General features: G+C 43.4%; 1 protein-coding gene across 2 annotated transcripts in view; it reads left to right on the top strand.

The window, feature by feature from the left end:
• Positions 1-23860, top strand: part of AR (androgen receptor) — a 107648-nt gene that overhangs the window by 23983 nt on the left and 59805 nt on the right. For both annotated transcript variants that reach the window (XM_059732769.1, XM_019487877.2), the window contains exon 2: positions 22990-23141. In XM_059732769.1, the coding sequence (XP_059588752.1) occupies positions 22990-23141 (152 nt within the window). The remainder of the gene's footprint in view (positions 1-22989; positions 23142-23860) is intronic.

The raw sequence follows: 23860 nt of genomic DNA, 5'->3' as shown, positions 1-23860 counted from the left end.
AGACAGAATGGAAGTTTGGTTTTAATAGAACGTTTTACAAATTCAGTGTTCAAGGAAGACTGAAATAGTTTATAGGTTGTTGTGCACACTTCATCATCTTTTTCCAGTACCTTTCATACATGTATCATACCAGCCAACTAACTTAGCGTTACTTAGTTAGAATCAGGAGTACATACCATTCTTTGTTTCTGATTGAAAAACAGAATTGGAACACAAATTCAAATTTCTTCTAAAATAGACATTTTTGAAACATTTTACTTTAAATACCTAAGAATATATTAAATAGCATAGAATTAAAATCAATGTTTTCATATTCTGTGCAATCCAAATGAAATTAGTCAAAACAACAAACTTAAAATAAGTATTGTTGCTTTATATAAAGGAAATATTAAGACTATCACAGTGAAACAGGAGTCAGAATTGTTCATTTTGATTTCCCACTGTTGAAAATGTTGTTGAAACTGATATATCTGCCCTTAAATCATTACAATATATATGAAACTACCTTTTCCAATGGAATATGGTTCTGTCCATTTTCTTCCACTGGCTCTGTTTACTACAGTGTAACTTATGCCTCATATTTCTCATCTGGCCCCTGTGAACTTTGCTTCAGGATTTTAAGTTTATTTCCTACCAGGCCAAACAGCCTGAAGGAAGAAGTGTAGCTAGATAAGTAGCTAGTAGGAGGGTGGAAGTGGTATAAATGGAAGAACCCCACCCTCTTCAGCTTTAAACCCTTCTTTTTTACCCTGAGACCCATCATCTGTGGATGGGCCCCACAATCTCAGCCTTTGGCATACAGGAAATATAGGTAATCATGGGATTTCTTTTGCATTGAGCAAAAGCTCACTGGTAGCCTTCAATACTAGATCCTGCCTTCTTGAGAAAGGGAACACTGGCCTGGAGCTTGGGTCACTCTTTTCTCTTTTGAAAGCACCTTTGATATGAACTGCCTCTTGAAATGGGCAGGAAGAACATTAACTTATATACTTTGAATGTACTTCCTTGCAACTGCAACCTTGCAAGTAGAATAGTTTCCTTACCCATTCTTTCCCAGGGTCAAAAGCCCATGTCCTTGGAAGGATATACGCCTACTGCCTTCTGTTCTGTCTGAACGGGAAAGATGTCTGCTTTCATTGCTGTTCAACTTTGTTTGAATATTCACTTCACTGCTACTTTATGTGTCCTTTGTGGTGAGAGGAGAACCAGTTCTCACGCATGTTTTTTTATTTCACGCTTGCAAAGAAAATTAGCATTTCCTGGTCTGCCTGAGTTCACAGCGACAATATGAAAAAGACAAGTTTGGAAGAAGATCATAACCAATTATTTTTCCCTTTTTTTCCTACTGAACAGCCTAATCCAAATACCAGGGTTTGCTTGGTCCTGTCTAGGCTAGTGCAGGACTGGTCCGTAGCTGTAACTTAGGTCATACCTACACTGGCATTGGACCAGGCCAGGAAGCATTGCAATGAAGCAAGACATGCCTGTCTCACATGTGCTGCATCCCAAAACAGGTGACATGAAACAATACTGGGCCTGTGCTAGTAGCTCTGTCCCTCAGGCTTATTGGTGTGCACACAGCACCACTCTTAAGGTGGCTACATTACATCCACTTGGGGGTGTAGCACATGTGGAACAGGCATGCCATTCATCACAGCAGTGTTCCCACCTGTCCATGCAAACTTTCTCAGTTTAAAATGAAGGAGGACCAGTACTCCCTGTCTCAGGACGATTCTCCTGTGCTGAATAGATCCTCTAGAGTCAGCAGTGCAAGGTTTGCACTCCAGATCTACTGGTGGTGAGGTTTAGAGCAGCAGTACAGCAGCTGCAAATGAAAACTGGGCTCTATCTGGATTATTCTCAGACTTTAGGAGAGTTTGGGTCAGGGTAGGAGCCTCTCTGCTTTTATTCTAAACCTTCAACAGTTCTGAGATGACTATCTTTCCAGTTGCTTAAAAGAGCATTAAGGGAACATTCTCAAGGCTGGGCAGCCTAAAATTAGACCTAACATCTGTGTTTTGGTTTCTAGGCAAGCTTAAGAGAAAACGATTTCTGTCTGCTTTGGTTCTCTGATTGTGAATAAGAACAAAGCTGAGAGGCTGTGTAGAGGGCTGGTGTGGCTATATGGAACCCAGAAGCCTGGGTCTCCAGCAGTCTTGCCATTCAGTAAAACTGAAGCATATTGAATGCTAAGGTTAGCTTGAGAAATCACATCTTGACTTTTCACGCTGGTGTAGATCACAAGCAGACTTTCTAAGATCAGTGGGGCTGAGCCACTGTAGCACTGGCCTAAAGGACAGGAGAATTGGACTTTCTACAATTTCCAAAAGGAACTTTTAGATTTCTGACATTCAGTCTACTTAGCCTCTGTCTGGCTGTTGCCAATATAAGAGCGCAGTAATATAATAACACACATGCTTGGGTCTATTCACGTATATCAGGTATTCCTGACATTTAACCTGTACTCAGGTATTGAAATATTCGTACCCATCAGTTGCTGTTGATCTCAGGAGACTTTGGGATGGTTACAATGCCTGGGACATTTATAGATGTGCTCTGGGAGTGGGGGGGGTGGGAACACTTGAATTAGAGTGGCTCGGAGAGCCATTTTAATTAAATCACCAGAAACGTCACGTGTATCAGCATCTCCAAACTGAAAAATGTCAGTGGGGGCACTTTAATTAAAGCTCATCATTTAATTAAGGCACCCACGCCACCACTTTGCAACGTAGGGATGCTGGAGTCTGCATGGTAATTGCCATGCTCCAGCAGACTCAATTAATCGAGTCTACTGCAACTCGTTGTAAAGTGTGTAGGTGCGCTGCACGTGTATAGGTGCGCCTGTAGCTATTCAGAGTTGTCAGCTGTAGCCATACACATGTGCACACAATGTTGCAGGGTATTGATGGAGGTTTGGCAAGGTCACTGGTCAGGCAGCGGTCTTGCTGAAAAAATGACATTAAATGTGAGATGCTTGGAAATGTGTACCTGTGCAGCTACACCTGTAGCTGATTATAAGTAGAAAAAAGGCCACAGTTTACTGGGATAGTTTAATTAGAACTGATAATATCCTCTTGAATAGGATTGCTCAAAGAACATTCTGCCAAAGAGGCATAAGATGTTATTGTTGTATAAAAGTAAGGCCTTCTCTGTGCTGTAAGGGTTTGCAAATACAGCTGAAAGTTAATTTCCCAGTATTGTTCACGTACTTTTCTAAAACTAAATAAACCATGCTAGCAAAAGCATTTCCATGCTGCTGTGACTGCATTTGTATTATGGCTTTGGCCAGTTTAAAAATGTTTTATTTTAAAAAAAATTATGCCTTAACACCACTGGCAAAAGCTTCTAGCATAGCTTCAGCCTAACATACTAATGGCAGGCCCTTCTCCTGCTTTTTCTTGTGGTTGAGGCACATGGAGTAATCCATAATAGACAGCATAGTTTTTTCTCACTGATTTTTAACGTTGTAGCTGCAGTGCATATTTAAGTCTGCTATACAGTCCACAGCTTTTTAAGCCACACATGTCTTTTTTCTGATTTTCCTTGCTGTTTTTCCAATGCTCAAAATCCATGCTTTAGCTAAGACCTTGCCTCTCCTCTAACTTACTTGCTTTATTCATCAGTAAAAGTTCAGACTAGAGGTGCACCAATACATTGGTCAAACATTAAGTACTGATATAAAGAAAATTGGCTGTATTGGAAATCGGCCTTAAGTGGCCTATAATTTGGCCAATAAATATGCATGCGTTTCAACCCCTGCCTCCCCCCACGCACCAGGAAGAGCCGGGGCTGCACCGGGCAGGCAGTGGCAGTGTTGGGAGAGGGGCTACAGTGAAATTTCGGGTGGGTGCAGCCCCATCCATGGCCCCCATCCCAGTGCCACCACCACCCGTCCCAAGCCTCACCCCCAGCGAGAAGAGCCCAGCGCAGCCCTGGGTCCAGCCCACAGCTGCAGCCCGCCCATCCTGCCCTGCACAGATCCAGGAGCACACACCCCAGCCCCCTCCCCCGTGCCCTCCTGGGGTGCAAGCAGCAGCAGGAGCCGCCCCCCACAGACAAGCTGCGACTTCTTTCCACACCATGGCTGGGCAGTGTCTGCCCCTACCCCTGCCCCCCACACCCCTTCCCTCGCCACAACCCTTCCACCACAACAGACTTACCAGCTGAACACAGCTGTATTGGAAATCAGATCAGTATTGGCCAATCTGTATCCTTAAAAATCAGCTATTGGTATTGGCCCCCAAAATCTCTGTTGATGCACCCCTAGTTCAGACCTTGTGACACTGATCTCCTCAGCAACAATTTAATTGCCCAGTTAAATGAAGATCCTGTCACCAAATAAACAGTCTCAAAAGAAACTACTGCTTCCATTGTAGGCTTTTCAAGCAATCTGTGAGGTTGTATCTACACTGGTAGTTAGGGTTGACCTAAAAATTGTCCTTAGGATTGACATAAATACCTTGAGGCTTTTATCATGGGCATTGTATTCTTCTGTCTGAGGACTGAGTTAGGCATTGTGGGGCCCATGTCTGAACCCCTTGTATATATATTGAGCTATTCTTAAGTATAAGTGTTGCAGAATTGGATACATAAAGCCAGGTTGTCAGGTAAATAAGCAGCTGTGTTTCTCTGGCAGGCAGAAAGAGGGCTGCTCTGTGCTGGTGTACAGCTGTTAGAGCCAGCTGTCACCTACAAACTGGAAACTAAAGGAACACTGTTTTAACATATGCTGCAGCTAAGAACAGGATTGGTACAAACGGGCCCACAGAATCAGTGCTGGATGCCCCACCCTCACTTTCTCAAACTAAGTATCAGAGCTTGCACCTTAGAGACCATCTGCACCAGTGTTCTTTTCCAACACTCTTGTCTCTGCAATGAGAATTAATTAACAAATACTGTTTTAGCTTTGAGCGTGTGGCTATTGACATAGATGACAAGACATTCACTACCTGAGTCAAAACTACCATAAACTGAAAACCAGTCATAGGAAATTTAATATGATTGAACCCACAAGGGATAAGGCAAATTTGGCATATGGGGAAGAGACAGAATCAGGAAGGGAAAATATCATTAGAACAGTCATTTTAAAAGAGAAAAATTGAAAACTGTATGCCATATCAGCTAAGATAAATCAGTCTAGCTCTATGAGCTCAGGAACTTTCCTGCCATATGAAAAAGAAATTACTATCTCCTTTCAGCCATTTACTTTAAACATGCAATAATTGCCATCTTAAGTACTAGACAGTTGTTTAGCACTGTCTAGTTTGGTATATAGGCTGAAGCCACAAACAATATTCATAGTGCTCAGGATACTTCTACATTTTGATTGTCATGTGTAGCAGTGTGTGTACAGAGAGTGCAATTGTCTGGTTGTTTTCTTTATTTTTCTATACGAAGTCCATACCATAATACCAGCGAGCAAGGTTCCCTCTAAAGTGCGCGTGCGCGCAGCCGTGCACAACTAAAAGTCTGTCCACGCACCAACTTTTCAAGACCGCGCACTGGGAGAGGAGCTGAAGGTAAGCTCCGAGGTGAGGCGGGGGCCGGGGCCTGGTGCGGGCTCTGCTGGCTCCAAGAAACCGCTCCACTCCCCCCGCATCACCTCGAGGAGCGAGGAGGCATGTGGCATCAGGACCAGGGGATGGAGTACTTCCCTGGAGCCAGTGGAGCCCACAGAGCAGTTCCCCAGAGCTGGCGGATCCTCATTCAGGGCAGGCAGCAGCTCCTTCCTGAGGTGAGGCAAGGCGGGGATTAGGGATGGGGGCTGGCATGGGCTCCGCTGGCTCCAGGGAACTGGTCCACGGGCTTTGCCGGCTCCGGGGAAGTGCTCCACTTCCTGGTCCTGATGCCATGTGCCTCCTTGCTCCCCAAGGTGATGCAGGGGAGTGGAGCAGTTTCCCGGAGCCGGCAGACCCTGTGCCAGCCCCCAGGCCCCAGCCCCACACTGCCTGCCCCAGGTGAGGAGTGAAGATCTTACCTTCGGTAAGTGTCCCATGCTGCACTGAATGGGGGAGGCAGGACCGAAGCAGCATGCTCACGGACTACTACTCGTTACAGGAAACATTGCCAGCAAGTCATTCCTGGTCATGAGTTTCATGGTGATTTTTCCACTTCCTGGGTAGTTCAGTTGGTACATGACTTTTCACACACAGAATCCTGCTAGGTTTGTCTATAAATCCATTTGGTGTCATGATATATAGCTGAATTGTGCCCATCTTGGGAATTAGGTTTTTTAAAGGATACAGCTAGTATGACATTTTTATGTTAACTTTTTTTTTAATATCCCATTTCTGAGCAAGCACATTTTAAAATCCTTTATCCTGCAAAAAATTGACTAAACTGGGGCTGGAGACAGAAGTTATATATAAACCGGTTTAAGTGATCAGAAACTGGTTTAAACTTGTAACAGAGCAGAAGTTCAGTGCAGATAAGCTGCTTTCAAAATGGCCAAAACCAGTTTAAGATAAACCTGGTTGTATGTAGTATCAAACTTAACTGATTTAGGTCAAACTGGTTTATGGAATTTCTGCCCCAGACCCCTTCCTGGTTCAAGTTGACTCACAGTCTCTCAGCATCCCAGGATGCTTTGAAGCCATGAGCTATGCTGTCTGCTCCAGTGGAGCAAGGACTGCCTCGCCCCTCTGCTCCTAAGCCTGCTTGCTGCCTGTGCCTGTCAGCTCATAGGGATGGGGGCAGGGCAGGAAATAGACCCCCAGCCTCCCCTAGCCAGAGTCTACACAGCACGTGGGGGGAAGGAAAGCCCCTGTGGTGGGGTCTTTTTGACCCTTGGCAGGCCTCCCCCCTCCCAGCTGCTGATTGCTTTAGCAGCTGCCACAAGAGGGAGGAAGAAGAAGTCCTCCTAGCCAGGTGCCTGCCTATGCAGCCCAGCATGGGGGCACTGGAGAGCCCCTGCCTTGGGGGGCTCCTCCTCACCCCAGCTCAGGGTCCCCCAGCCAAGGGCAGCCTCAGGGAGCTGAGGGGAATTCTTCTCCTCCCAAACCCCAGAGCTGCTTGCCTTAGCCCCTACATCTCCACAGCTGGTTTTACATCAGTTGCTGCAAGCCTGAGGCACAACTAGTTGCAGGGGAGCAGAAGAATTTCCCTCTGCACCCTGAGGCTGCCCTAGGCTGTCCCTGAGATGTGCAGGGGCTAAGGAAGCAGCTCTGGGGTTTGGAAGGGGAAGAATTCCCCTCAACTCCCTGAGGCTCCCTAGGGCTCGGGGCCCTGGGCTAAGGTGGGGGGAAGCCCCCCAAGGCTGGGGCTCCCTGGTGCCCCCAGGCTGGGCTGCACAGGCAGGCATCCAGCTGGGAGGACTCCTGTCTTCCTCCCTCCTGTGGCAGTGGAAAGTGTGCGGTGGGATTCCCCTCAGCTCCCCAGGGCTGCCTGGGCCAAGGATCCCAGGCTGGGGGAATCCTTCTTAGAGGGAGGTTCCCCCAAGGTGGGCTAGCACTGGGCAGGGGGCTCCTTAACCCCTGTGGGAGGATAGCAGGGGCCTGGGGGCATGTACTGGGGAGCTAATTAGGGACACGGCTGAGCTGGCAATGGCCATCAGGCTGGGAGACATGCTGTAGCGCCCCCCACCTGTTGACTTGTGTCGGTGCAGGCCTCCCCCTGCCTTCCCCAGTTATCGGTTCATCCTATGCAGCTTAAAAGAAGCTGCCTAGATTGAATCGATTCTGCCTCAGGCTTTTTGACTGTCTGTACTTAGTCCCGGTGGTTTTTGCTGGAGTTTTAATACTGTTCTCTGGTAGTTTAAAAGGATCTTTCTGGCTAAGCAAGGACATCTTGCTGACTGTAAATGAAAGCTGACTACACATGAAGTGCTGTTAGATGCACAATTATCACAATTTGCAGAAGTAGATTATTTTATTTTGCTAATGTCATCATATTTTATTCAGTTTTCTATTACCTACAACTACTGTAAGTGCAAAATTCCAGTATAAAATATAAGTTTTCAAGGTGACTGTGTCTCTACACTCTTTACAAGCTGATTCCATGCAATTTATGTACACTGGGGGAAAACAGACAGTGCATGGATAGACTGAATTCTAATGAAGCACTAATGATTACCTACCCATTATAATAAAGCTTTCTTTAGGAAAATATCGCAAAGGAATATACATAAAACAAGTTTAAGACCAGTTATTTAAACTGAGGCTTCCTGCATGTTGATTTAAATTAGTATTTAAATAACTTTGATTTAAATCCATCCACTTCAATTTTCTGTCACTTTCTTTTTACAGAATGTTAATGGGTTTTCCTGTGTTTGTTTTTCAGGCCATATAAGAGGGAAAGTTCTTTTAAATTCATTATATGTTCTATGTTAAACATATGTTGTATGTACTGTGCAGGCCAGAACCTGAAGGGAAATGTTTATTCATGAAAAGGAACTTCAGGAGGGAAATAGAGATGGTCAGACTCTCAAGAAAATGTGTTTAATGGACAAGCCTAACTTAAATAATGTTATGACTATTTTGGATCTTGCTTCTTGCAGAATTCTGTGCCTTGCTTTTCCTAAATTGTTTTATATAACAATATGATATTTTACAGATGCTCTTTTCCTTTAGCAAAACTGGTAGCAATTTAATCAGAAGGTGAAACCAAGAGCACCAGTTTTCTACAGCTGGTCAGTCTGGATTGTTCTCTTACATATTTTGTATTAACAGCCCAACCTGAATTCACAAGACCCCATCATTTTCATATTAACACATAGGAATTGATGCTGGTGATATAGAGATGCTTGAAGAGTGAAGGTGTTATAACATCCATTCCCCCATTCATTTTCAAGTTGCATATGTTTTACATCGTTCTTCACCTCTTGCCCTACAGGTTGTATAATATTGCTGTGATGATTAAACAGCTGTTGCTTTCCATCATGGGCAGGACATTTAAGTTGTTGACAAAGTGATTTGTGTATGTATGTGTTTGGGGCAGATGTTAGGCTGCTTTAAACTGGCCTTGCTCCAGTTAAGTCAGTCTTGATTTAAAATATGATTAAAACTGAATGCTTTGATAACTTGGGCTTAAATCAGTTTACTCTGGAAGGTCTGTTAATGACCTGTAACATTTAGAAGGATACAGTCTCTTTTTCACTTCCGCTACATGGGAAAAAAAGTCTGTGTGGTGATAAGCACCTTGCATAGACCTGAATTGCAGGCATGCAAAATTCTTCTCCAGAATGAGTATTATGTTTTCAGTCCAGAGAGCTCCTCTTGTGGAACAATATTGGATTAGCAGCCTGGCTTTGGCTCTTCTGGGGCAAAGAGGGGAGAAATCAACATATTCCTCAGCAGGAATCTATTGTCTATCATTGGGTCATATTTGGATAGGAAAATATGAGCAAAGTTAAGTGTAGATCACATTTGGCACAGGTTGCTCAGCAACATGACAGGGTTTTGGCTGATCCCTATCCCAAAGCTTGGACTCTCACCGCACGTTACTGGCAATATCTGTTTTGCTGATTAGCCCTGATGAAACTGGGTTAATCACGTCAAGCTCACAGCCGGTTCAAACTTGCTCTTTATCCATAGTCTTGGTGTGTATTGACATTACATGTGGGCAACAACAATCCTACAGAGCAACAAATGGATGTTTCCAGTTTCCACATTCCATAAGAGAGCAGGAATGGTTCTTTGATCCTTTCTAGTAGCTATGGAGATGACCAATGCTTACCTATACCAGAATCATAGGAAGCAATGGAAAGAAGCTGCTGCATTTTCAGATGGCACTTGTCATAATAGTATTCATAAGCTATTCGTGATAATTCTTTTCTTATTATCAAACTGCCTCCATATCTAGAGTCTTGAGGGCTGTGGTCATGTTTATTTGGTGCTACACTACTTCACTTAACTTTAATGGGTTTTTGCCACTAGATCTTACACTTACGAACAGAAGCCATTTTGACAATTTTTCAGTGGGGCATAGGTATTAAGATCTATGCATAGCAGAAATGTTAGAAGCCTGTAAGCAGATGAAGGATATAAGCAGAGAGAAGCTTTGGCCTCTTGTTGCATGCTGATTTCTACACATGAATCTTGCCACCCAGGAGAACTGAGACCAATATTGGCACATCCAGTGAGTGAAATTCTGCAAATCACATTAAAAGCTATCTTATGAAAGTCATGCCACTGACACCAGTGGCTTAGACACATACCTTAGTGAAGAGTTTCTAGAACTGGTTTTTGACATAGGTAGCCCCTGTTACCTTTGGAGGTGTTTACATTGTAGCCAGCCTTTGTAATTCCCTGAGAGGTGCTTATGTCTTCTCTTCAAAATCATTAGATAAATATTGCTAGTGCTAATGATTTTACAAGGGAGATGAAATAGTTTTTGGGTACATAAGAGAAGTATGCTATTAAGTGATAATTCAACCCTGTTGCACAATGCAAAATAAAACAGCAGCCCAGGAATGGTTTTGGTATGTTCTTTAAGCCAGTGCTCTGTCTGTTGTTTTGGCAGTGCTGTTCAGGGGCATAAACATATAAATTAAAGCTATCTTGTTACTTGTGATCTTCTTTACGGTCACATGTTCTTTTTGTTGCCATGGTAATTGGTGTTGAGAGTGGAGGATCATGGTGCAGGTTAAATGAAATTAGAAGATATTAGACAGGACAGATTGTTTCCGTGGGAGATAAGTAGGGCTCTCTGTGCACCAAAGACACCAAGGTCTTGTCCTTGGAGATTCCAGGTGTCTCCCAAGTCACCAGAGCAATATTGTCCACAGCTCTGCTGACCTCATGGTTGTCAGTCCAAGTGCTTTTCATTCAGGTGTCAGTCCTACGTCATATTGTGATGTACTTGAGACTGATTTTCTTCATAGATGTATTCTATATCAGATATGTCATCTGTTCCTCTCTCCTCAGTGATCTATTGAAGCCGCTGCCTGGAATTCAGTGGGTAGAGGTCTTAAGATTTTGAACCAGGTTTTTTCCCCATGTTTATGGGCATGCACAGTATGCTGTTCAACAGAGAAGGTCTATGTGTGAAGCAAAGGCTGTTATACATGTGCTAAGTCGACTGTTTCTTAGGTGGGGAAATATATGTCTCTGCCATTTCAACCTTTTAACCTTTTTTTCCCTTCTTTATGCTCCATGTAGAAGTTGGTTGAAGAATTAGCATTACTGATTATAGTTACAGTCAAAATTTGAACATTGGGGCCTATTAGTTTGATTGATGTTACAGCCCTTTTCCATTCTTCCAAAGTATATACCTCTGGGATGGATTCCTTGGGCTAGAAGGTTTTTTGAGGATGTCCCTAGCCACATGGGCATAGGTCATGCAAAAAAAAAAAAGGGGGAGTGATACACATAAGTGGAGGTCTCGGCTAAAAACTTTTTCCCCAGGATGGTTATAAAAACTTGATTTTCCATTTAAGCACAGGAATGAAAAAAGAATGTGTTATAATGCAGATTCCTTTGATAATGACAAAGAGGCATTATTCCTGTAATGTACAGGGAGGATAACATAGGGCCAAAGGTTTGTAAAGTAGAGAAATTTGGGGGGAAATAAGTTCAAATCAGAGTATTTTACAGTGGGTTTGTTCAAGTATTTCCTACACAGCAGGGTGTGAATATGACAGGGTGAGGGATTCTAAATCTTCTAGGTTACCTATGTAGCAAGAATTGCTGTATCAACTATAAAGCTGGATGCTGTCATTGCTTCTTGGTATCCTTCATTCTGAAGTTGTGCTGGATCTGCCTTGCCCTCTTTCTGAGGGCAATTTGGAAGTTCCTCCATGAATCCTGCTAATGTTTATTGAGCTCAGAATGAAGACTGTGTTCTCTGATGTGTTTTTTATGGACGTGCCCCTCTTGTTCACATTGCATACCGTGCTTACTGATGTCTAAGAGATGTTATCTTCTACTTCCACTCCTGGTAGCCACACATGAAAGCAAGGACAGTCAATTTGGAAACATATTCAAAGCTAGTTAGAAAAGAGAAAATTCAATATTCAAAACTGTGTGTTTACAGACTAAACTACTAAAAGCATTTTAAAGAATGGAATGCTTTTATGCTTCCAGGCAAAACTTGTTATTGAAATCAAAGCAACTCAGTGACTGTGGGGTAAGGACTCAGTCCTGCTTTTGTTGGTGTCATCAGCAGTCAAATACCAATGTAAAAAAGATGTGAGGATTACCTAAACCTGTTCTTTGCATTGGAACTTGGATCCTTACTTAGCCTTATCCTTGCACACTCATTGGCATGAAGTTCCTTTTACAGAGCGTTCAGTTGAAAATGTAATCATATAATCATAGAAAATGAGGGTTGGAAGGGACCTCAGGAGGTCATCTAATTCAACCCCTCCTCAAAGCAGGACTGTCCCAGCCAAGGCTTTATCTATGCAGGTCTTAAAAACCTGCAAGGATGGAGATTCAATAGTGTATGTGACCAAAAGACCACATTAGTGTTCCTATCTGGTGGATGATTCATGGTGGGTGTGCAACCCTGAAATCCTGGAACTCCTTTTTGGCTTACCCATGAGTTTGTACCTGCCCCCCCCCTATATATTAGATGAAGCTGAAAATCCATTTCAATGTTCTTGCCCTCTCTGCCATCCAGAAATACATCCTCTCCCAATAGGCACTTTTAAATAATGATACACTTCAGTTCAAATACTTAGTCAATGAAACACTGGGAACTTTGGGTCAGTGGAGTTTGATCACATCAAACATAACTGCATTACTTGTCCTTTAAGATCACTGGGTAGTTGTGTTTTAAGATCCAAGTAGTTCCAGCCATTGCAAATTGCATGGAGGGGATGAAGTGCATTAGGGAAAAGGTTGTTCTGACTAAGATGGTGGGTGGCTAGGAATGAAGTGCAGGGGCCACACAGATGTGGTGGGGTAGTAAACATACTTTTTCTTGGTGCATCATAAGTATCACAGGATTTTGACTGTTGGAGGGGGAAAAGATTTTAGGAGCTTTGAAACTACATATGATGAACTGCAGATCTTTGTGCTCTGGCTGTTCTTGAAAAGGTTGTGCTTTTTATTATGTGGATGGAAATTTTTTTTGTATGAGCTCTGGAGAGGGATTTAATATTCATCTTAATATTCATCTTATCCTGAGTGTGTTATGAAAGCTGGACTATTTGATAAAATTAACTTTTGGCAAACATGTGCCAGGTAAATAGCTCCTACTCTAGGAATTTGCTATATGCTGTAGTATATCACTCCCCCCACCGAGTGCTTTCAGCACTACACTGTGTCCCCATCCTGTGCCAAGAAGAAAGAGAACAAAGTTGTTTTTTATCCCTCTCTGAAAGCCGTTATCCCTTGTGAGCAGCTCTGACCTTGGCCTTCTAGTCATGAACCAAGCCTGGAATCTCTGCCCCACGTCATGACTACACAAGTTGTGTCTGCTTGCACTACACTATCTTCCTTCTTTGGGTTTACAAGTTGCTGTGACACTTGCCATACATATTTCAAACTGCAGAGTCCATAGCAAGGGTCTCTGTACTTGGAGGAGGATAGCATGGTGCAGTGGATGGCCTCAAAATGATGGTAGAGACACTCACTTAATGGAAAAGTGCTAGGTAACAAAGCGTGAGCTTTATGTTTGCCAGTTCATTCTGTTTAACTCTGAGGCATAGGACCTGTGGGCACATCTACACGTGACGCTTTAATGCACATTAGCCTAAGTTAATGTGCATTAATGGTGCGCATCTACACGTGCATGCCCTTAATGCTCACTTAAAATGGGAAATTTAGGCTATTTGCGCCTAAATTTGATACCTAAATTTGTAAATGTAGGTATCAAATTTAGGCACGAATAGTTAAAGTGTATTAACACACATCTAGATGTGTTAAAGTGCATTAACACTGTGTGTGTAGACTGACTTGGGACTAACTTTAGTCCTAAGTCAGTCCACACGCACAGCGTTAATGAGCATTTTTACATATGCAAGTGCCACAGCTCCAGGTGCTTTGAAAAGCACCCAGCACTGTAACACTTGTGTTGTATAAGCAGTGAAATGCGGATCAGTGCTGAGAAATAATGACAGCACGCTTCTGAACTAAAACACCTTGGAGGTGCTTTAGTTCAAAAGTGCACCACCACCATTTTCTGTGCACTGACATGAATTTCGCCGCTTATACAACTGCACACGGTGTAGCTCAGTGCACGTCCACTCACAGGTGAAGCAGACTCGTTTAATCGAATCTGTTCCCAAAGCAGCAGATCTCCAGTGCATCACCAAATGAAAAAGTATGTGTATAAATGCCCCATGTGCTTTAATGCTTGCACATGTAGGCACCTGCCTAAAGTTGCTTAATGTGCATTAAGTTAAATGTTCATTAAATTTAGGTGCAATTAAATGCACGTGTAGACATGCCCCATGGGTACTACTTGTTATTTAGGCACTTGCTAGTGGGAGGGTTTACTCTGATCAAAGTGAACAGAGTTGGAGCTAGCTCATCTCCTTTCATCCCAGTAGGGTGGGGTTCCCTTTTAAGTCATCTACAGGGGTTGCTGCCTACATACCTTAAAATTGTCATTCAAGTATCACTTGCACTTTGATGAAGGTATCATCTGCATGTGCAAATACACACATATTGTCCAAATATGAGATGTGTATCAGCTGGTTGATTCATCCTGCTCCGGTGTCTTGTTCCAGCTGGCAGGAACACCATTTTTCTACCTTTGCCATGTAGTTACAGATGTAAATATGCTTTCATGATATACTAGCCTCATTTCTGATGTAAGCACTCAGTGTTTTTAACCTGCCAGTTAGAGAACTATAATGCACTGGAGTACTGGATGGAAAAGTTACTCTCCAAAAAAACACATGCATACACACCTGCAGGAGTGTGTATACACAAATGCCCTTCTCTGTTGCAGAGAAATTATTATTTTTACCATCTGGCAACTTGGGTTTGGATTATGCCTCTCCAGTCTCAATCATCCTGCTTTGTAGCTTGAAGCCATTAGGCTACAAAAATATTCTAAATTTTTGGCACATTCCCATTAATATCGTAATGATTGCTGCAGAGGGAGAAGTAAACAAAGCGCCAGATTTACTACTTTTCTATAAGGAATCTTTAGGGCAGGGGGAGGAAGCATTTAACCATTGCTAAGGATAACTTAAGTAATTTTCTGATGCCAGACTCTATATGAGGCAGAGGAAATGGAACGAATTATTAGAGGAGCAGCAAACTATTGTTGTGCCACTATTGCTAATATTTAATATTCATATTTGTATAATGGTAGGGCCTGCACATAGAATAAGGATCAAACCCCATTATGCTAGGCACTGTACAGATGTGCTTCAGAGAAAGCAGCCTTTATTTATCCCAGGGAGCTGGCTATCTATATAGTTGGGATGCAGGTGGAAGACAGAATGGGCAAACAAAGTGGAGAAAGTAGAGTGACATGGGTAGGAAGACAACAAAATACTTGTGGCCTCAGTGAATGCATGATGAACTGTGGCAGATATACTGCAGTGTGTCATTTTTCATCCCATTTAATCTACATGTCAAAATTCCAGCCTTGTAAACTGAGACTCCTAGGGAAGGATAGAGGCAGGTAGCCATGTTAATCTGAAACCAGGCAGAAATTATAGCAAGGTAGCACTTCAGAGACTGACTGCTTACCCAGTTAGTTAGGGAAGAGTAGTCAGAGTCCTCTAAAGAAAACAGGCAATGGAACAATGTCTTCTGATTATCACATCTAATTACAAAGAAGAGAAAATTGCTGAAAAGTGCAACTTAGTTTTGGAACGCAGAGTAGGATCACTGGGTCTGATCGTCAGCTGCTGCTCAAGAGGATTCTATGTTGTTCTGTCATGAAGACCGACATTCCTGGAGGATAACTGATAGCTAGATCAGATAGGCAGGAAAGCAGACTGCAGCTTTACTCTGATCTCGGTTATATTTATATGACTCATTTGGCTTCAGAGGATCATGATTTACAGTAGTGCAACTAAGTGTAAGTCAGTTCCATAAATTGTTAGGGTGAAATCTTGGTCGGAAGTCAGTTGAAGTCAATTTCAAAACTCTGTTAACTATTTACCAAGCCAGGATTTCATCCTTACCCTTAAGAGTGAAGTTTTAATAAAAGCATGTTCATGTTTCTGAAAATTGGGGCACAAAATATACGAAAGCCAAAAGGCAGTGATACTGGCCTTTAAGAAAGATCAGTTTTATGGCTGAAAGCAAACTAGCCTATAAGTTATTTCATAGATTTTATAGATTTTTAGGGTCGGAAGGGACCTCAGTAGATCATCGAATCCAACCCCCTGCCCTGGGCAGGAAAGAGTGCTGGGGTCAGATGACACCAGCTAGGTGCTTGTCTAGTCTCCTCTTAAAGACCTCCAAGGTAGGGGAGAGCACCACCTCCCTTGGAAACCCATTCCAGATTTTGGCAACCCTCACTGTAAAGAAATTTTTCCTAATGTCTAATTTAAATCTGCTCTCTGTCAGTTTATGGCCGTTGTTCCTAGTAACCCCAAGGGGCGCCCTGGTAAACAGAGTATCCCCTATTTCTTGCTCCTCCCCCCCCTGATGAATTTGTATACAGCTACAAGATCCCCTCTCAGACTTCTTCTGTGGAGGCTGAAGAGATTCAGGTCCTTCAGTCTCTCCTTGTAGGATCTTACCTGCAGGCCCTCAACCATACGAGTGGCCCTCCTATGAACCCTCTCAAGGTTATCCACATCCTTCTTGAAGTGCAGTGCCCAAAACTGGATACAGTACTACAGCTTTGGTCTTACCAATGCCACATAGAGGGGAAGTATCATCTCCTTAGACACCTTCTAATGCATACAAGAGTGCGGTTGGCTTTACTTACCACTTCGTCACATTGATGATTCTTGTTCATTTTGGAGTAAACTATGACTCCAAGATCCCTTTCTGCTGCTGTGCTGCTTAGAAACTCACTTCCCAGCTTGTAGGTGTGTTGGTGATTCTTTCTCCCTTGATGTAGCCCTTTGCACTTATCTTTGTTAAACTGCATCCTGTTCTGTTCTGCCCACATTCCCAACCTGTCCAAATCTGCCTGAATCCACTCCCTGCCCTCTAGTGTGTTTACTTTGCCCCATAATTTGGTGTCCTCCGCAAATTTGGACAGAGAGCTTTCCATGAACCCTGGGGAATGCCACGACCCACATTTTTCCAGGCTGAAAACGATTATTAATCCTGTGCACTTGAATATTTTTTTTCTAAGCTAATACCAAAAGAGTTTGATTTAAACCAATTGGTTTAAATTGATGTCAATTTAATGATGTCGGTTTAATTGGTGCTTAAATTGATGTGAGCTTACACCAATAGTTATACTAGTATAATTCAGACACTCGTCTATACACCTGTGTTGATGCATTTAAATTGAAATAAGAGTTATTTTCTTGCAACTTCACTTAAGTTGGTGTAAGCTCACCTGAAAAAAGACACTCCTGTACTGGAGTAAGCATTCCCACAACACAGTTTGTAACAGTACAACTATACCTGTATAACTAGGTCACTATATGTAGTAACGCTTTCCTGTCTAGATGAGGCATAAGAGTTACTGATCTTGAAGATTATACACATAGGTAGGGACCCACCTAAATCACAGCAAAATGAAGGCATTTCCACAGGTTGCTCATGGGGCACAGAGCTGATTTTGATGTCTTTTCACAGCAAGCCCCACCTTGCTGCCGGTTGGCTGAGAAGCCAATCACTCATCTTCAGACTGCAGCATTGCTGCAGCATTGCGCCAGGATTCTTAAAAGGTGGTGCCAAAACCCTTTTGCTTTCTTGACTGGCACCTTCACTGAGTCTATGTCACTAGCTTAGCCTCTCAGTAGCTGTCTCTCAAACCATATGTTCTATGGCTGCAGGAATTGCCCCACTGTATTCTGGTAAGCTTTTATTTTTTCAGGTGATTCTGCACAAAATCACAGGAAACACCATTTTTCACAGTGATCATGGAAACCGTTTTTTTCTGTGGTTTCCGTAAGTGATTTAAGTAGGTCCCTACACATAGGAGTTGCCTAATTGATCAAATTGGGACTCAGAAATAAGGGATATAGATTCTAGCTTTTGAAGATGCTAATAGTAACAACCTACTTTGCCTGACTAGGTGTGAAACACACATAGAACAAAATATAAAGGACAGACTTCCCTTATTTCATGATTGATAATGCAATAAGCCCAGCAAAGATAAATCAATTCTTAGTTATAAAGAGTTGAAACTCATATGGGGATACTTGGGAAAGGGAATATGCAAATAATGCACATGTATTAGCTTAATTAAACCTCTTATATGACAGTTTTTCCTCGGTACTCTTGAATTAAATACAAAAGTGCAGAAATACCATTATTCTGATAACACATGGGAACAATGGACAAAGGCTGGCCAAACCAGTCCCATTGCAGATAAATATAGAATGAATCCACGATGAGCTTCAGTTGTAGACAGGCTGTGAGTGTTCATATGCTCTAGCATCTGGATAAGTTACAAGAACAGTGGAGCATGGAAGTGGGAAAATCCAGAGAGCTTCAGAACATTTGAAACATATATTGCTTATTATTAGTTCATTGGGAGCTTCAAGCTGTCTTCTGTTTCCTTAGTAAACTGTTGTTCTGTTTTGATTTATCTCTATCATTTATTCACAGTAATACTAGAAGGAAAGGCAGGTTGTTTTTAGTTCAAAATGTAATGCCCCTTTCCATATTACGGTTATTTAACATTATTTGGCTAATACAATGGGGCTGATATTGGAAGCAATTTACAATTAATATTTATTCTAATAACCTAGAGCATGACAGCTTAGTTCTTTGATTCTGCCCGGCACTTACACGGGCTCTTGAGTGAGTAGGGGAAGACTCTTTATGCGTCCCCTGTATTGCACACAGAAGACCACGGCCCTGGCCCAGAGAGAGAGAGCATAGCTTAAACCAGTGATTCTCAACCAGGGTGCCATCAGATCTTTTGAAGGGTGCTTCAGTATGTGAGGAGATTAGCTAACCAGAGAAGCACAGGCTCAGACCAATCCCTCCCTGGCTGATTCCCCCCAGCCTCCTGCCTGGCCCATCTGCAAGTAAGGACTGTAATATATAAATTTGTTTTTGAAATTGGGTGCCACTCAGTTCACAAAAGTTATGGAGGAAGAAGTGCCTCAAGTCCAGTGAGGGGTATCTCGAGTCCAGAAAGGTTGAGAACCACTGGCCTAAACTCATCATGGCCAAAATGGGTGGTGGGGGTGCAGGGTAACAAAAATACGGGGGAAACTAAATGACCTTGGTAATCCATGAACAGTCTGAATATTCTACAAACTCAGGTCTGACTCCCATTCCCTGTTTCCAGCTCCCCCAGCTGATGTGCATTGACAGTGCAGAGGGAACAACATTCCAACCCATGAAGTGGTAGGGAAGAGTTTCTTGATGGCAGTCCTTCCTGGATGTTTAAGAAGTATCACTGATAGATTGGACTCCTAGGAGCTTTCTGGTCAATTGCAACTTCCAGAGAGAGGTTGGGCATTTAAAGTGAGACATAGATATGGAGAAGGGCATAATTCCTCAGACTGCTTTGAGGGTATTAGGGAGGAGGAAGGGTGTTTGGAGGAGGAAAGTTTCAAAGATAATGTCCAGCTCCTTGTGTTGTTGAAGGGACCAACTCCAACAGGCTGTTAGAGATCTCTGCAATAGTATATAGTCTTGTTTAAAGGAAAGGCTCCCACTGGTTCAAGTGTTTTATGCATATGTGCAGTGAGCTCTAAGTCCACTTCTAATCAAGTCCTGCCTTTTCAAACAAAGTTGTAATTATAGCTGTATCGTCTGTGATTAGAGTGAATTCAAAGCAAAGTGCTATACCAGGGCGGCTAACTGTTATTTTCTTTATGATTTTGGGGAAGTCATATTTTAAAAGAGCAATATACTACATTTCATGTGTATGTGGGAGACTAGGGTTTATAAAGGGTTTGAGGGCATATAAAAAGTGAAAGATGTTGGATGGACAACCCTTGTAACTGAGACCTTCTGTCTGCTGGTAGGTTCAGTGTAGAAAACATCAGCATTGTCATTCACTTCTTTCTCCTTGGGAGGTATCTTTGCCTTATTTCCCAGCTGAGGCTATCTTTGTATGTTAGAAAAGAGTTCATTTCCCTTGGCCTATTCACTCTTTAGCTTGTCAGCTGAGCGGCCAAAGGGAGCCAGTTAGTGGTGATGACAGCTGAGTTTTTGTGAAGTATTTTATGACTCCTAGTAGGAATTAGCCTGATACCACAATGAACTTTGGTCACTGCTGATACCCACGACCCATGACAAAATGCTCTGTATCTTATTGCTTTTTACTCAGCTGTCCAGTCCCCTTTAAGGTTATGGTTTTGATATGCTAGTCAGGAAATAGGGATAGTTTTCACTGAACGTACCAATTCAGTGGCAGAAATGTTGTGGTATAAATAGAAACTTCAGCAGTTAATAAAATATGGTCATAAACAACCCACCTTGGCCCCTTGCCAACGATTAGTCCTTGCTGCTACTATGTGAGAGAACATAGGTTTAATTTTTGGAGTAGGGCTTTGGCTCTGCTAGTCAGTAGGCCACAAAGAGGCTGCACACTTGCAACCTGCATTGAGGACAGCAAAGGCCTCTTCTTTCTGAGTTAGCAGCAGTGTTGATGAAGAAGTAGTTAAAAATGAATAGCCTGCATGCACGTGGTTTGACTGTATTGTAAACAGCAATTGGGTCTAAATGAAAAATCCAAAAGCCAAATTCATCCCCAGTAAAACAATACCCACTTCAGTGGATTTGGTCCAAGTAGCCTATAGAAAGTGCAGGGTCCCAGCAACACACTGAACACATATAGGTTCATTAATGCGCTGTAGTTACTGCGCATTTAGTTTAGTACTTGGATAACCAAGTACTAAATCAATGCACAGTACCTGGCATTACCGTACAGTAGCGCTGGTGCACAGCTATTTAGTGATGCTAACTGCAGTAGCCTACTACTGCTCAGTAGTATATTAGCATGGGTTTTGTCCTGCACGCTACTGCTCAGTAAAATTAGGCTACTGCACAGTGCAGTTAGCATCTTGTGTAGACTCACCCAGTACATCAGATGAGCCTCAGTGCTGAAGCCATAATGGCATTAGCATTACAAAAGCCTGTCATAAAGTGTTTCCTCTTCAGTCCCTTAAAGCCAGTCCTGCCATCTGGTAAGCCCTAGGCATGAAAAGAGTGATTTAAAGAGGCTAAGTCTGGTTTCATTCTCACACTGTAAATTAAGAATAACTCCACTAGTTAGCAGGATGACATCAGCATGAAACTGGTGTGTGCTAAAGTGGGTGTTCAGCTCCGCTGTTGCTGCTTTGCTGAATGATGTGTGACCCATCTACGTAGGGCTGCCGATGAAAATTGTCTGGAAGCAAACACAGTGGTTCACCTTCCGATGGGGACAGCACATAGCTCCAGAGTCTGCACTGGATCTCAGTAGGTTTCCAGGCAGAAAGCAGGGTGCTGGTTTAGGGACCTATGAAATCCTAAACCAGAGGTGGGCAAAATATGGTCAACAAGCTGGTTCTGGCCTGCAGAGGGGCTTTATCCGGCTCACGGCAGATCTCTTGGTCCCACCTGGCCCAGGCATCGTCCCACAGTGGTGCATCCTGCTACCCCTTGGGCACACAGTGGGGCTGGGGCGGCTTCGCACTGGACTACCTTTCTAAGCAGCCACTAGCTCCAACCCTGTGGTACTGTCGAGGACCCATGTGCAGCCCTGACTTGCCCTGCAGCTGCTGCAAACTCGCCTGCTCATGCTGAATGGCTGCAGCAACAGCAGCACCGGTGAGGCAGAAACGTGCTCGGCAAGGGGGAAAAGCAGCCCCTCCCCTTCAGCACTGCCCAGTGCTTCCTGTAGCAGCTGCGCATAGCCCACGCTGCACTGCCTTGTGCTGTCACCACCACCTCTGGGCTGCTCTGCAGGGCAGCAGGGGCAGCGTAGAGGAGCCACAGGGCAGCTCAGCATGGCAATGCAGAGCAGTCACGGGGGCCAGGTCAGGGCTGTGTGCATGGTCTGGCTGCTCTGCTCCTGCTGGGGTCAATCCAGAGTGAGCACAGGGCGCACTGGGGCTGTGCACTGTTGGCAGTGGCAGGGAGGTGTGGCAAGGCGTGCAGCTCCAGGCTGTAGTGGGACTGGGGGGGAGGGATGCTGACTCTACAGTAGTAGCAATTCAAGGAAGAAAAGAGGCTGTCTGTGAAAAAGTACAGCCTCTTTTCTACCTTGAATTACTACTACTATAGAGTCTCCCCTACTCACCTTTGGGTTTTTTCCCCCCACTTTTTCTCCTCGCTCCTCCCCTCCCCCCCCCACACACACACTTTTTCCCCTCCTCCTTTCTCCGCTCTACCTTTTGTTTTCCTAATTTCCACCTATTTACATTTTTACTGACATCCGGACACATTTTTAGCTTTTTTCATTCCTTGGTGTCTCAGAACAGCAGAGATTTCCTATACCTGAAGAAGGGTGATTGTGCCCAAAAACTTGCAAAGAACTTTTTTCCAACTACTCAGTTGGTCTAATAAAAGATCACATCTACCCAAAGAAGCTTTCCTGCCTATGTCCTTAGACCAACACAGCTACAATCAAAAGTCCCGAATCACTCAAGGAGCACAGGGAAGGAAGCAGAAAGCAGAGCAGCAGATCAGGCAGGGGAAGGAGATTAAAGTGGCACTTGGGGAGGGTACAGAGCTAATTTTGTGGCATGCCTGCCAAAAAGGCCCACTCCCTTCCCGCACTGGTTCAGAAGATCTGTTTTATGTTGATTTCCTAGTTCCCTTTTAAGTTGTTCTGGCCTCTTGTCACTCTCCTGTTGTGTAAGCTATTCTGTTTTCTTATTATAAGCTACCCTGAGCCTTTGCTGGGAAATGCAGCAAATAAATAAATAAATATGTGTTTTCTGAGTCTAGTTTTTGCAGTGAACAGTCTCCCAAGCATGATATTCTGTGCTTGCAACAAACTCATGTCCATTCATCCTGTCTGCTGACTCTTTGTTTTGTCTCTTTCTCCTTGTGTCTGAAGGTTGGAGGCTGGAAGGGACCACGTTTTGCCCATTGACTATTACTTTCCACCACAGAAGACTTGCCTGATTTGCGGAGATGAAGCTTCTGGGTGCCACTACGGAGCTCTCACCTGTGGTAGCTGCAAAGTCTTCTTCAAAAGAGCAGCTGAAGGTAATGAACCTCCATTCAAAGCATGAACAGAAGTAACAAATAAGTGCTCCAGCTTTGATATGTTCTGTTTCTCCAAGCTGGGCGACAAAGTTTCACAGTAGAAAGTGCGTAGCTGTACAAAACATCCATATGGATTTGTAGAAGGATTATGTAAGATCAGTCAGTGCAGCTTAAGGCAACACTGTGCAGATATACTCTCTACTAACTATGAACTGAATCTTGATGCTATCTGTCCTTTATACTTAAGAATTATAAGGAACTAGTCAGTCAGGCTATTTCTTCGGCCCTGAAGGTAAGGTACACTAGAGTTTGCAAATATAGTAAGAAGTACACTCTTTTGCCAGAGGTTTGAGGTTGGCTGCTGAGCAATCACGTTTATTTGGTGGACTTACTGCAGTAAATCACAGGAATGATATTTTGGTTTTAGAAGAGCATGTAACCAGCAGTGATCATAATTCTTCAATAATGCTAAACTGATCTGCTCAGTGAACCAACTGCAAGTAATAATAAGTCAAATGACAGCTCGGAAGATATTCCTGTAACAGTGAGACTCAATAGTAGTAATCAGCACCCTCCCGCTTCTACTTTTGGCTTGACTCACTAGTGACATTGAATCTATGCTCCTCTGTGCCTCACTTTACCCATCTGCAAAATGGGACTGCTGTTTCATAACAGAGGAGATGGATCAAGCTGTACTGTGAATCATAATGCTACATTGA

The sequence above is a fragment of the Alligator mississippiensis genome, chromosome 8 (genome assembly GCF_030867095.1).
Source record: "Alligator mississippiensis isolate rAllMis1 chromosome 8, rAllMis1, whole genome shotgun sequence".
Classification (NCBI taxonomy): Eukaryota; Metazoa; Chordata; order Crocodylia; family Alligatoridae; genus Alligator; species Alligator mississippiensis.
This window is presented reverse-complemented; position numbering and strand designations above follow the sequence as displayed.